Below are 14215 nucleotides of genomic sequence, written 5' to 3'. Positions count from 1 at the left end.
ACCTCATTAGTCCATTTCCGGTTGTCTGTCTGTCTGCCGTCTGTCGTCTGTCCATCTATCATCACGATTACTCAAAAACGAAAAAAAGACCAAGCTGAAGCGTGAAGCGTGCTGAGGACGTAAAAATTGGGATCGAGTTCGTAAATGAGCAACATAGGTCAATTGCGTCTTGGGTCCGTAGGACCCATCTTGTAAAACGTTAGAGATAGAACAAATGTTTAAGTGTAAAAAATGTTCCTTATAAAAAAAATAAGTAACTTTTATTCAAAACATTTTTTCGTGAACATCAATGTTTTCCCGTTAGAGCGCATATTATGCGCAAATTGTAGTATTAAGAGGGTAATATCAGTTATATGTGTATGACATGTATAGGTCATATGTGTAATGTGACAGAGTAATCAACACTGTCTATACATGGTATTTCAACAATTAACTCAGTCAATTGTTTGATTTCACTTGTTTTAGTATGTAATTATAAACCAAAATAATTTATAACGTAGAAATAAAAAAAGAATCATTTAAGAGTTTGACAAGTATGTTATTATAATTTTTTTTTTAATGGAAAATTCTTTATTTTGAAATAATACAATAATTTTGTAATTAATTACACATTAAGATAAAGATGAATCCGAACAGGTAATTAAAAGAGTATTTATCTCAAATTAAGCAAATAACAAAAACATTTGTCTTTCTTATGACGCAGTTTTAAATTTGTTCGTTTTAAATTTGATTTCGTGTTGTTTCATTAAGATTTCAACGACTCTAAATTGAAGTGTTTTAACAATCATCAAACACGATAGTATGTTTATTTATGGAATAACTCAAATTTTATGAAAGTATCCTTTCCCTCAAATAATATCCAAATTTCTTGCCCTTGATTTGACATGCCAAGATCAGCTTATGGAATAATTGAAAGAGTTAAGAAAACTTTACTCATTGAGTACATATCATAATTCATATGTAAGGTAGAAAAAGCTAGTTTTGAGGTTACACCGCAAAGCTGTGACATTTTAGAACAATTTGTGGTCATTTTCATCGACAGTAAATTAAATTTTGATAAATTTGATAGAAAATAGCTATTTTAATCGCAGGTACCAAAAAAAAACAATTTTCTATGATGTGTCTATAAGCTGTCTCTAGCCCCCGGAGTCTTTTTGTCCAGAAAGTCGAAAAACTATAGTATAAAAGTCGAAAAACTATAGTACTAAAGAGGTACAAAATCCTATGTTTTTGTGCGCCCTCCTTACTGTAATTTAACACGTTTTGTTATAATCAATCTCAATCGATACAAGGCATAATTTATAGTCGAATGAATTTAAAAAACTAATTGCATTTTCAGTTTTATCTTAGCTAATAAACAAAATTGTTTACTTTAGTATATTAAACTAAACATAAACAATGCGTTAATTAGTCAAAATACATTTCAATTCTTCTTATGTTTATTTTATTTAATTGACTAAAATTAAATGTTAAGTACCTATTTTTTTTAACGTTTATGACTTTAATTATTGATTAATTATTTATTATTATAAAAAATAATTACTTAAAAATGAAAAATAATTATTTAATCAAATTAAAATTTATAAATACTTTGAATTTGGTTTTTATATTTCATTAATTAAATCAAGAAATCTTATAAATTACTATTTGGCACATATCATGTTCTTTCATTTTTCCAGAATGAAAATAGTAATACTTATAAAAGGTAATACTTATATAAGTTTTGGATAACTCCCTAGATAAACCGTTCATTTTCCACTGATTCCATTATCAAAATTTTTGCTTTGTTACAGTTGAATTCCTTTCAAAACAAAATATAATTTTTTAAAACTAAAAGACAAGCTTTATTTTCATGAGGGCTATAAAAAAATTAATAATTTTTATTATAATGTAAAATTGAATGTTAAAAAGCTGTATTGCTTCTACATGCATTCTTATAATAGTCTATTTAATAAATATCGACGCTTTTTAACAATGAATTTTAAAAATATTTTTGTTCCTCAACCATTCTATGTAACCTACTATCAAATTCCATTTTGATCTCACCTTGCCACATTATTGTACTGTTAATTCTTTTAATAATATACCTACTTAGACGTCTAGAAAAAGGTCGAAACTGAATTTAAACATTTAATTAAATTCGCACTCACAATCGGGTTAAATTAATAAAAGCGTGTTATAAATAAATCAAAATACATATATTATTTAATGATATAATTAACACAATAAAAAACAATTATGGTATAAATATAAAAATTCCCTAATTACTCACAAAATAATTATTTATATCATTAAAAATTAATATAATTTACATGTAATTTCAATAAAAGTTATTATAAAATTTTCCTTTGTTATTAAAATTTAAAGATGATTTATTTTAATTTATTTTTATAACATGTTTTTATTTTGTTATATTTTAGTTTAGTAGCATAAATTTTACATCATTTGTTACCATAGGCACTGTTCTGATTACGGAAACAAGTTCATATGTAGATCTTGTGATTCATCAAAGACATGCAGTTAATTGGCAATGGTACTTATACCTGTATTCTCCATTTTTTTGAATCACATCACAAGCTTCATTCATTTTGTTGGCAAAACTAACGTTATGATATTTTGAAGAACAAAACATTTTTGAATTAAATGAACTGCTTAAAAATAAAAATGCTGTTTATCCGTAAGAACACATTTTATCATCTCTTATTTCGTCTTTAGGTATTCTACTCTTACCATCTGCCTAATCGATATATAAATTCAAAAATTCAGCTCACTTTCGAAATTTTGCAGATCTCGTTTTTTTTGTGTAGTTACTCTTTGGTTTAGGTTAAAGCATCGGCAATAATGATTATTTGAATTATGAAAAGGGCAATAACTATTATCCAAAAAAATCGAAAATTTTTCATAGAAATGAAAAAGGGATCTATGGTATACCGGGCTTGCATTTTAACTGGACAAATCCTCGAAACTCGAAAAATAAGTTTTATCGAGAAGCATGCTTCACTCAAAAAATGTTGGATTTATAGGCGCATATCTTAAGCAAACATTATTATATTTAATGAAAATCTCAGTCTGTTTCACATAGAAACATTTAATTATGCGCTTTACGAAAAAGATTTGCTAGTTTTTTTTATTTAAAGTTTATTCTCTACCTTTTACTTTTAGTAAGCTATGAAGAAGACTATTGAATTTAATGTCCGCCTAAGGTGTGCGCCAAATGCCATTAAACTCATTATTTTTGTTCAAAGGAATTTTTTCAAGAAAACTTATACCTCGAATCACATGAAAATGTCTAGTTAAAAACACCCTACATCTATGTGGCTAATAATATCGTTCAAATATCAAGCGACCTGCGCGCGTTTCAACGCTTAAATTTAATATCTATCACTTTTTAGAAATATTTTAGTAATAATTTGTGAATTATTCTCATGAATTTCATTTAAATATACTCAAGGTAAATAGTTTAATGGTCTCAGAATGCATGATTATTGTTTACAACAAGAAAATATCCAAGGAGTTCCTGACAAATTAGCTGTAGTTGAACGAAGCAATGTTTTTCATAAATGGTATGGAATCACCCTTCGACTTTTGAATAAAAATTTCCGATTTGCTTTCATAAAAAACTGGTATTAAAATTCTTAATTTTAAATTAAAAAACTCAATAACAGATGGCTCACCCCATATTATTAAAAAATTATAAAATGTTAATCTAGAAAATCCCCATAAATTTCCATTTAAAAAAAAATTAAAATTATTGAAATAACCAACTTTACAAACTTGGGAATAAATTCCAATGATAATGTGTGGGGTCAGCTATAAGATGATTGAACCCAGGAAGCAAAAATCTCCCATTAGTTATAACCAGGGTCATTTAAATTTTAACACTAATTAATAATGAACAAATATTTAATTAATTCTTCAAAATATAAATATCCGACATTTTGTAAAATAAATTATTCTGTTAATTTATTCAAATTAATTAACATATTTATTTAAAATAATCAGTTTTTTTAGATATGAAATCAATAATTATTGTTTTAGGCAAATCATTGCATTGACATTCATGGTGATATGAAATATTTTTAGTTTTGACCTTAAACTGACCATTTTTCCTATAATGAGCTAAGAAAGTCAGTGTATAGACTAGATTTGTTAATAGTAATTATGATTCCGATTAGATATGATAGTTTCATTTAGTTGCAATAGTGAATTTTCCGAGGTTGATTATGATTCAAAACTAAAAACGAAATATATAAAAATACTGTTAGGTTAGAAGGCGGAGAATGGATTTAATTGATTTTTGTTACATTTAATATTTTTAAAAATTTCATCTCACTTTATGACTCTAAAAAGGCTTAAATAGTAGGTATATAAGGTGGTTTTAATATTTCATTTTTAGGGCTGCTAATAAAATAAACTAGGCATCGACATTTAAAATTGACATGATGAATGCATTCTTGCAGCGAAAAAGGACCTCCGTTCACAATAGGACCCGAGACATTTTGCACTACTTTTTAACATTTGTTGCCAAAGAGCGAGACCATACAATTTTAACGGTTTTAACAGCCAATTTACCAATTATTATGAGAGTTAAAAATACAGACATTTATTGTGTTTCATCAAATAGTTCTGCATAATATCCCATTATGCAGAACAGAATAGTTACATAATTTCCCATAACATTTCCATATGGATTATGTAAGTGGCATGATCCTTCGATCATTTTTCATCATTATTGCGATTATTTATCGTTCTCATTTGCGAGCCGACATTTATTTTCTCTTAGAAATGTAGGTATAGTATATACAAAAATTAGAAGCTATTTTTATGAAACTACTCCATTCATTATTCATTTACATGACTCCAAACCTGTTTAACCCGTAAAACAGTTTAAAAAAAGTTATAAAACTAACGGAATTAACTTTTGCATAAAAATTAAGAAGTAAAAATTCGTTCCCGTGAGAACTTATGGTGCAAAGAATGCATAAACATTCTTGGGTATAAATCGACTACTTTTCGAGTTTTGGAGCCCTAAACATACGGCAGCTAAATTTTTATATACATGAATATAAAAAACTATTGTAAATAATAAAAAGGCAACAACATACAATGTTCTCAAGTGGTCTCTCATCCAACAACTGATTGTGTCCAGTGTTGAATACACTGGTGCATTCAACGGTGAATAATACTGATGCATTCAACGTGTTTATCACGTGGTATGCATGTCACTTTTGAGGTGGCGATCCAAACCATAGAGACCACCAAACTACCCTCTACTAAAAACTGTAATGAAAAAATAGCTCAAAGCAGTTAAAGAAATTTTCACTTCATAAATTCAAAATATCTTATTCAAACGATTACGATAATATCTCAACACATCAGTTATTATGGTGCAGTTTGTGACAAAATAATCTAGATCAATGAACTAATCCACGCTTCCACCTAAATAAAATTCCCTACATGACCATTCTCTCTATAATTTGGCACAAAAGATTCAATGAACTTATCTGCGCTTCCCCTTAAATAAAGTTGGCATGGCATTTAGTAACGAATCAGATTGATTAACAAATTTGTATCAAATGAAAGCTTCAAATTCATAAGTAACTTCTTTGGCAATAGTCTTACTCACTTTAGCATATACAAATTTTTTTTTTGCGGAAACTTCAATTTTATTTATTCAATTTTGTAACTTCCACAATTACGTATATGCTTTTTTTAATTTCTCGCCATATTGACCATGAATTCCGTTAACTGAATGCATAATTGCTATAGTAATGTTTGAAGGTGTGATTTATATCTACAACGAACTCTTGCTTTCAAACTTTGTTCGGCATTGTCAATATATTCGTGTGAATATTGACGTTAATTACATTATTATAAAATACAAATACAAATTTAAATCATGAAATGTTTTCCAGTCTGAAGGTTAAACAAAATTATATCATGGTATAACAATTAAACCATAAATTTTTGTTTAACATCATCTTATCTTTAACGTTCAAAGTGTAACATATTAATTACTTCATATTGACATGAAAAACACCATATAAGAGATTTTATAAATAATTTTCAGATAATAAGAGTTTGATCTAGATTAGACTTCCCTGTAAATACTTCCTGCCATGTAAGCGGGGAGTTCGTGACAGCAAAACTTCACTTACACAGATTTGGAAATTTCCCAAATGAATCAATGCTATTTAACGATAGGTACCATATGAACTAGGTGTACCAGGGTTAATCCTGGCAAAAATATTTTTTATATTTTTAATAATTACGAGTATTTTGCATTTTCATGGAAATTAATTTGTAAGAGACCATTTTATTGAAAATTTTATCAATTTTCAAGGAAAATAGATGTGGCAGCTCTTATCGTTGCAGAAAGGTCGGTCACACCGATTTTTAATATATAAAGCCAATAAAAAATAACTCAGTGTGACAGCTGAAAACTTGACCAAAATACCTGTCACACCATTAAAAAATAAAAAATCCTGGCAAAAAATATTTCTACCAGGATTCATATGCGACTTTTTGAAATCCATGTAAGTGCAGTTTTACTGTCACGGGTTACAGGGCTAATAGGTAAAATATTATATGTTATATCTAGCGTGTTTTTCTGCCACATGGCGATATCTTTCTTATTCCTTTATCAAATTCCATAATTTACCCCTCATTTTCAAGCTTATCGTGCTAGATAATGGCGAAAAATAAACTCACGGTCTAAAAATGTACCCAATCCCAAAAATTTCATATTTAAAATCTCAAATCCTCCATTAAAAAAAATTCAAGAGTAACAAAATTCTATTTTGATAACAACTAACAAAATAAAGAGTAAGGTTTATTAGGAGAATATGTTTCAAATTGAACTACTTTCGAAACATGTTCTCCTGATTCTAATTTAGGCAACGGCTACGGGTTAGCCACGGGTACCGCACTGCGGAATTCCTTTCGGGCAAAAGCTTATTTGTCCTATCCATAATATTTCGACCTGTTTATTAAGAACGTGGATAAAAGTTCTTGAAAAATAATTTTACCCAGTTTGCAAAGTTTAGAAAATTTCTTTAGATGAAGAATCATAAATTTTTTGTATTTATTTCGTGGAGCTTATTTTATATCTTGAAAAACTTTATTGGCTACAACGAAGTACAAGTTATAACAACGAAATGCACATGTTCAGATCGAATACCCATAAATAGGCGGCATATATATATCGCCTATAACGACATATCCGCTATAACAAACAATATTCATTGGAATTCTAAACCGACATATCGACTACAGCAACAAACGTATGTATATAATACGTTTGTTGCAGATACACAGTTTTTCGGTATTACAAAACGGTATCATAATACTATTTTGAAACATATAAACTTTATTTTGAGTCGTCTTATCTTATCAACTCATACTTGTTAAGGCGTGAGTCAGTAATAACAATCAATATGTGAATGCACATACTTTGACTTTAATATACAAATATATATTTCGGGCATCAAATTTAACAACCACTTAACTATAAATTTAAAGTTATTTTAATTTTATTATAAAACTATGAAAGCGATTATTCTTCTGAGAAATGTTTTTCAATCCCGATTAAAATTATTGCATTGTTTACCCTACATCTTGTATATTATTATACTTAAGATTGGTATAATTAAGATGCAATAAACACATTAATAAAAAAAAATTATTGTCATAAGTAGCAGGTGTTAAATGTAACAAAAAGCATATTTTACTCAAATAATTATTATTTTTAAAGTAGTCTAATGTCATTTTTTGGACTAAGAACAAAGTATGAACTTTTGAACCAAGTTCAATTGGCATATCTACATGGCATATCTACGATTTAGATATCTACGATATTCTACACTATCAACGAACAAAAACACTTAAGTACACAGTAAATGAGCCGGAAAATACTACTGTCACTTCGAGGGGTAGTTTTAATGGGGTTGTAACTATCTTCAATTGCTTTTTCACCTCAAATTCATGATCAGCGCCCCCAATAGGAGGAGAAATTTTTAATTTCTTGAACTTTTTTTCACTGTTCTCTTTGGAGTGCTTTAGGAATGGGAAAACTACCTTTAGAGGTAGAGGGTAGTGTATATGAATGTTCCTGAAGGTTTAAGCAGCAAATACAAACAATAATTTTTTGAAATCGGAGCTGTTCCATCACTTTTCCACATTTTCCGGCTTATTAAAAACGTGTACTATAAATGATGAAAATCAAAAATTAAGTAGTATTTGAGCCGCAAAAACATTTCTGAGGGTATATTTGAAAATAACATCAAATAAGCAAAGAAAAATCTCCATAAAATTCAAACAAAATTTTTTTAAAAAAATTAAAATTAAAAACTAGTGTAATTTTCACGAAACCGTATTGTAAAATCGAAAAAGTTTAGCTTCTATATTTAACTATATGTAATTTGAAGCACACGTAAGCCTGTATAGTTTTTATAAGCCCAAAAAATTTTTAAGGATTTAGTTTTAATTGTAGCTCAATAAAATAAAATATAAGAATATTCATAAAATTTGATGCAAATATAAGGATGTTACAGAAGACACCAAAGGAAATTTTGTAGGTTTTTTTAAAAATTGATTAGAAAAAAGAACAACAACGTGTGTTTTTATTTCTAGGATCATTCATAATAAGATACTATTAGTTCATAGATATTTGTTGATAAACTTCTCCAAACCCGAAAATGTTTACTTTGTTACTTTTGATACCACCCTCCCCTACTAAACGGGTAATTATTTTTACGATATAATTATTATCTTATTAAAATAAAATTTGTATTCCAATCATAATAATTGTAAATAGGTCAAAATGTTAATTGCGACAATAAAAAAGACATGAAATCTCATTAACATTTTTTTTTTTACCTTAACAACTTCATTGAGAGAAACAATTATTTTTTTAATCGCATCATTTGCAATCGCACAAAAAATATAAACATAAACAGAAAAAAAAACTTTATTACTCATAATAAGGAAAATTGATATAAAACTCACCCTTAGGCCATAACTTTTGATCAATCATACGATTAACTATCGTAGTTTTATTATAAACATGACATTTGGATAAATCAACCACATCATAATCATCCGCAGCTGAGGCATTTTTTGGATCCGGTTCACTAACCACATTTGGATTTGTACTCACTACAGAATAACGACGCGTTACCCGGCCCCAAAGATTTATGTCTTTCATAGTTATTGATGTCTTTTTTTATTTAAAAACACAAAAAAGCACAATGAACTTAAATTTCACAAAAAAAAAAAAATTATTTAACGAATTGAAGAAAATGTTTATAAAAATAATTTGTTTTGTTTATTGTCGTTTTATTTTTTTTTTATAATAAAATTCACTTTTTAGAATTTCAATAAAACAATTTTGTTGTGCAGAAACTCGTCAATGTTTTTATATATAAATATAAATTTTTATATAGACTTGACAAAAAGGAAACCAATCGGTTAAGAGAAATGTGACCCCCCCACTGCAGGTAAATCACTCTTAGTAGTAAGTAAACTACTTCAAATATAATAAGCTAGCTTAGGTATTATACAAGGTATAACATAAACAACATACACAGGTGCTGAGTAATATTAAGAGAAGACTAGACTTGATTGTATATATTTTCATTTTCACTATAAAAATAAAAATTGCAAAACTGAAGGTGACAATAATCTATACGAAGGTGTTTTTTACTATAATTTAAATATTAAGTGCCGGTGCTGATTTTTTTTTTGAACATCCGTTACGCGCATTTGTTTTTGTTTTTGATTGACCTTAACATCTAAATTAAAAATTATAAATATCATCTGCTTAAGGAGATATGCAAGGATTGAATAATACTAGAGATTTCAATAAAACTACATTTTATAATTAACAAAGTTTCATCAAAAAATTTAGAGAGTGTGATAAAAAACTATCTAAAATATTTAGACAATTTTGTAGTTTATAATAATACCATAAGGTTGCCGATGATATAAAAAGAAAATTTTAATTTTAAAAATTTCATCTCTTTAATATTTAAAACGGTCAGTAATCTCAAGGAAAAATAATAATTTCAGTATCCTCAATCGCCCAATCAGTATAGTTTAGTTTTCATTTATATAAGAAAATTTTTGCGGCGCAAAAGTTAAGAAACTCATATACCAGAATACTCCATTAAATTTTATTAAATTTGCTTTTCTACGAACTTTCTTAATTCATGCAAGATGTCAACCAACAGGCGCTGTAATAATTGTTATTATGCTAATGAGTCACAAATACCTATTGGCCAATCGCATCGTGCTTACGCTTTAGGGAATCAAGAAAAATAATATTTATTTTTGAAGTAAAAAGTTCTGTTGGCACCTTGAGCATTTCTTGGGTGAACATCTCGTCCGATGGCTGAAGTTTAACAACATTGAGCACGCTTAGTTCTAGGATGGGTGACCGCTTGAAAACAGTGTGCGTTGTTGCTATTTTTTATTATTTACAATAATTTTTGATACACACGTTAATAATTTTGATTTACAAATTATTAAATTTTAATTATTTGCACTATAATTGATTAAAAATTGAAAAAAAACACAGTTATTCCAAAGCTTTATAGTTTTCACTTCCGTCGACAGTCCCCCCATGACTGACTCTCATTTTTTATCCACATTTCAATAAAAGCGTGTTTCCTTAGATTTACAGCTATTAATATTTGCATTATCTTAACCTTTCTCATCAATTAAGCACCGCAAAAAAAAATTATTATTTTATCTTTACGTTCATAATGCTCAATTTTTCAACAAATTTGGATATTTTTTATTTTATGTATACATCTAGGTCGTGAGAGTTGTAAATTATTATTAATTAAATAATCATCTAATTGATTGGGATTAATAAATAGTTCATTTTGACAACATTAATATTATTTTATTAGTTTATATGTTTATAGATGACATATTTATATTTCTAATTCAAAGATCACAAACTTAATGGTTTTATTCATTTTAATTATTTCCTTGATTTCCATATATTATGTGATTTACCATCAAAATATTCATTGTTTGATGTGGGTGAGTTTATTTACTAAATAGTAAAAAAAATTTATGATATTATGTTCTAACAATAAATACCTACTTCCTTATTAACGGTAAAACTCCTCCGGTACATCAGCGATTCTTTGGAATTTAGTTCCGAAAACATTATTTTATTATTTTATTTTAAACACAGCTACTGCCACTAATTGAATGTGTTTTGTTCCGTGATTTAACTTAAATGTGTAAAATGTGAAAAAAATGAAACAGATAATTTCTAATAGACTTCTTTCCCAAAATTTTACTTTAGATTGCGTGGCCATTTGCAAATAATTAAAGGGAAATTAATTTAATTTTAAAACCCTTCTAATTTAAATTTTCTTACCCTTAAGGCGAATTAACATATTATTTTGGTTTCTTCATAAAAAGATACTCACCTGAAAAATAAAAATACTCTAATAAATAATTGAAATTAAATATTGAAAGGTTTCTTATTTGTGCAATGAAACAATAATTATCTAAAAGTAAAACTTTTTTAAAAAATTTGAAATTTGTCATCAGTTGTTTTGTATATTAGGTTATGAAAACTTCGTACCTAAAAATCGGCCACTCAGGAGGGTTACTTAACACCCTTTTTGGGGGGATTTCAGGTCACCATGATTTATATTTCGCTTACTATTGTTCAGAAATAATTAATTTATGGTTCAAAATGATACTCATAGATGGCGCAGTGAAATTCATAGACAAAATTTAATTTTTTTAATTTTTTTTCTTATATTTCTTTATAAGTTATAGCTCATATATTATTCCGATGTCCGTGCTACATTATTGCTAAGTTTCACAAACGAACATCCTTACTTTGACATTTATAATATATAGGGATGTATATTTTTCAATTAAAAAACTTGAAGGTTTGCACCTTTAATCTTGATAAATATATAAAATTACAAATATAACAAATATAAAATATCTGGCAAGATATTTAATTTATACCTAGCAGCTAACACCTACATTTTAATTCAAAACATAACTTTGAAGATCATTTCCACAATAATGATAATAATAAATATTCCATAAAATGAGTCATTTTGCAATAAATGTAATTTTTTTGCGGGTCACGGTGCTTGCATACATTTAACGATAGGTCTGTTTTATAATTAAAGTCTTTGTAGTTATTAATATTCAGTGACTGTGACCATTGGCACCGAATTTTATTGACATCAGGTCAGGGAAAATAATTTGTTGCAAATAAAATATACCTTATATGGTAAATAATCAAATACAAAAAATTTTGCTGTCATATACAGCCTATAGACTATATTTATATTGGGTACATATACTGTGCCCAAAAAATTAGGCGGCATTGTATTTACTTGGAAAATTCTTTATTTGTTCTTCCAAATCAATTGCATCCCCTTCAAAGTAATTCCCTGCCGATGCAATACACTTATGCCAACGGATTTTCTAATCTTCGAAACACTGGTTGTAGTCACTTTCCGAGCTTGCTAATCCGCCAGAAGTCGCACGGCACCAGATCAGGTGAATACGGTAATTGCGGAATGATATGGGTTGAGTTTTTGACGAAATGATCACGAATTATGAGTGCTGTATGGGATGGTGCATTATCGTGGTGTAAAAACCATGAATTGTCTTTCCACTATTCCGGCATTTTTAGGCGGATAGCGTTACGCAAATGACGCATAACGTTCAAATAATATTCCTTGTTGACTGTTTGGCTGGGCAGAAGGAATTCATAATGCACAACAAACGCACGCAGTTTAAATTCAAATGTCACCTTATTTTTTGGACACAGTATGTATATTTAAAAATAAAAGTAAAAAGAGTAATGACATCAGCGATAATTACAGCTGCTTACTATTTTATAGTGCTTATTTTGTAAACTCAGGTTCTATCAGTTTTAAGTAAACAGTTTCTACTAATAGTCTGGTCAATAAGTTCAAATTGGTGAAATATAGAAATAATGGTAGTAAAAATACGCGCGATAGCTCGTTGGATTCGAAATGATGTCTAGAAAAATGTACCAAAAGCGTTTTTCAGCACAAGATTAAAAAATTGCAAAAGTTATAGACAATTAAAGATGAAACAAGAGATAGACTTCCGAGAGTGGGTGTTTTTTAATGTTAATTTCCTCCTATTTAAGAATATTTTTATAAATATTTTAAATATCATAAATATTAATAGTGTATGAAATGTTGGTGAAAAACTAAATACCTTTTTTTCATCTTTAAATTGTTTATAAAAAATGCAATTTTGTATGTGCTGAAAAACGCTTCATAGACATTTTTCTAGACATCATTCCAAATCCCACTGGCTATCGCACGTATTTTTACGACCAGTATTTCTATATTTCAAGTTGTTAACCAGACTAGTTAGCAATATGACCCACATTCGTTTACTCCGTCCTTGGCATTGTCCTTGTCGGGAAAAATAACGTGATTGATTTTATTATAAAACATATTATTATGTAAATGTTTACCATACTTAAAAGGACATAAAATCGAATAATTGAAAATAATTCTAATGACATAAATCATAAGAAAATTGTAATCAACCAAGAAAATTAACGTTTCTATAAATTATTTATATTTCGTTTCATACAAAACAGTTTAATGAAAATGAAAAGTTGAGAAATTCGATAAAATTGAATTCGAGTTTGAACTGTAAAAATGGTTTCTTTAATATCATATTTAAATGTTTTGCTAGCAATTTATGGAAATTTTAATTACCAATGTGTTCTGTTTTTATATGACGGTATTCACAATTTGATTCATCGTAGTGAACTTTTACAAAAAACATAAATATTATTACTTTTTTTTTATTCCTTGTAGAAATGCATGTTGAATACAAATTGGAAGTAGTACAATTATGTAAACAATTAATGTTGAATAAAGTATCAATTATTGTGAAATCATTAAATATTCAAAAATACGAGACACATTCAAAAGACTTTTGTTATCAACCATTAGTCATTGGTTTGGAAAATACAATTAATACACTCGTTCTAGATGAGGTACGTAGAAAAAACCAATGAAAACACACAATTGAATGAGTTAGTTGTTTAAATACCATGTATAAACAGTGTTGTTGACACAATCGTTTGTTTTTTGACGACACGTAGCTTGATATCGTTTTTCGTTTTTGAGTAATCGCAATGACAGATGGACAGACGACAGACGACAGACAT

At 28.0% G+C, this 14215-nt stretch overlaps 1 protein-coding gene across 2 annotated transcripts in view; it reads right to left on the bottom strand.

Annotated features, from left to right (window-relative positions):
• Window positions 1-14215, bottom strand: part of LOC123297993 (scavenger receptor class B member 1) — a 135488-nt gene that overhangs the window by 105143 nt on the left and 16130 nt on the right. Inside the window, exon 1 of one of the 2 annotated variants that reach the window (XM_044879840.1) lies at window positions 9007-9225. The exons of the other annotated variant lie outside the window; for it this stretch is intronic. Within the exon in view, the coding sequence (XP_044735775.1) occupies window positions 9007-9205 (199 nt within the window). The 5' untranslated portion in view covers window positions 9206-9225. Of the gene's footprint in view, window positions 1-9006; window positions 9226-14215 lie in introns of those variants that run through there. 2 annotated transcript variants of the gene reach the window in all.

This window comes from Chrysoperla carnea, chromosome 4 (assembly GCF_905475395.1).
Source record: "Chrysoperla carnea chromosome 4, inChrCarn1.1, whole genome shotgun sequence".
NCBI classification, from domain to species: Eukaryota; Metazoa; Arthropoda; class Insecta; order Neuroptera; family Chrysopidae; genus Chrysoperla; species Chrysoperla carnea.
The sequence above is the reverse complement of the archived record's forward strand: the minus strand, read 5'-3'. Positions and strand labels throughout refer to the sequence as shown.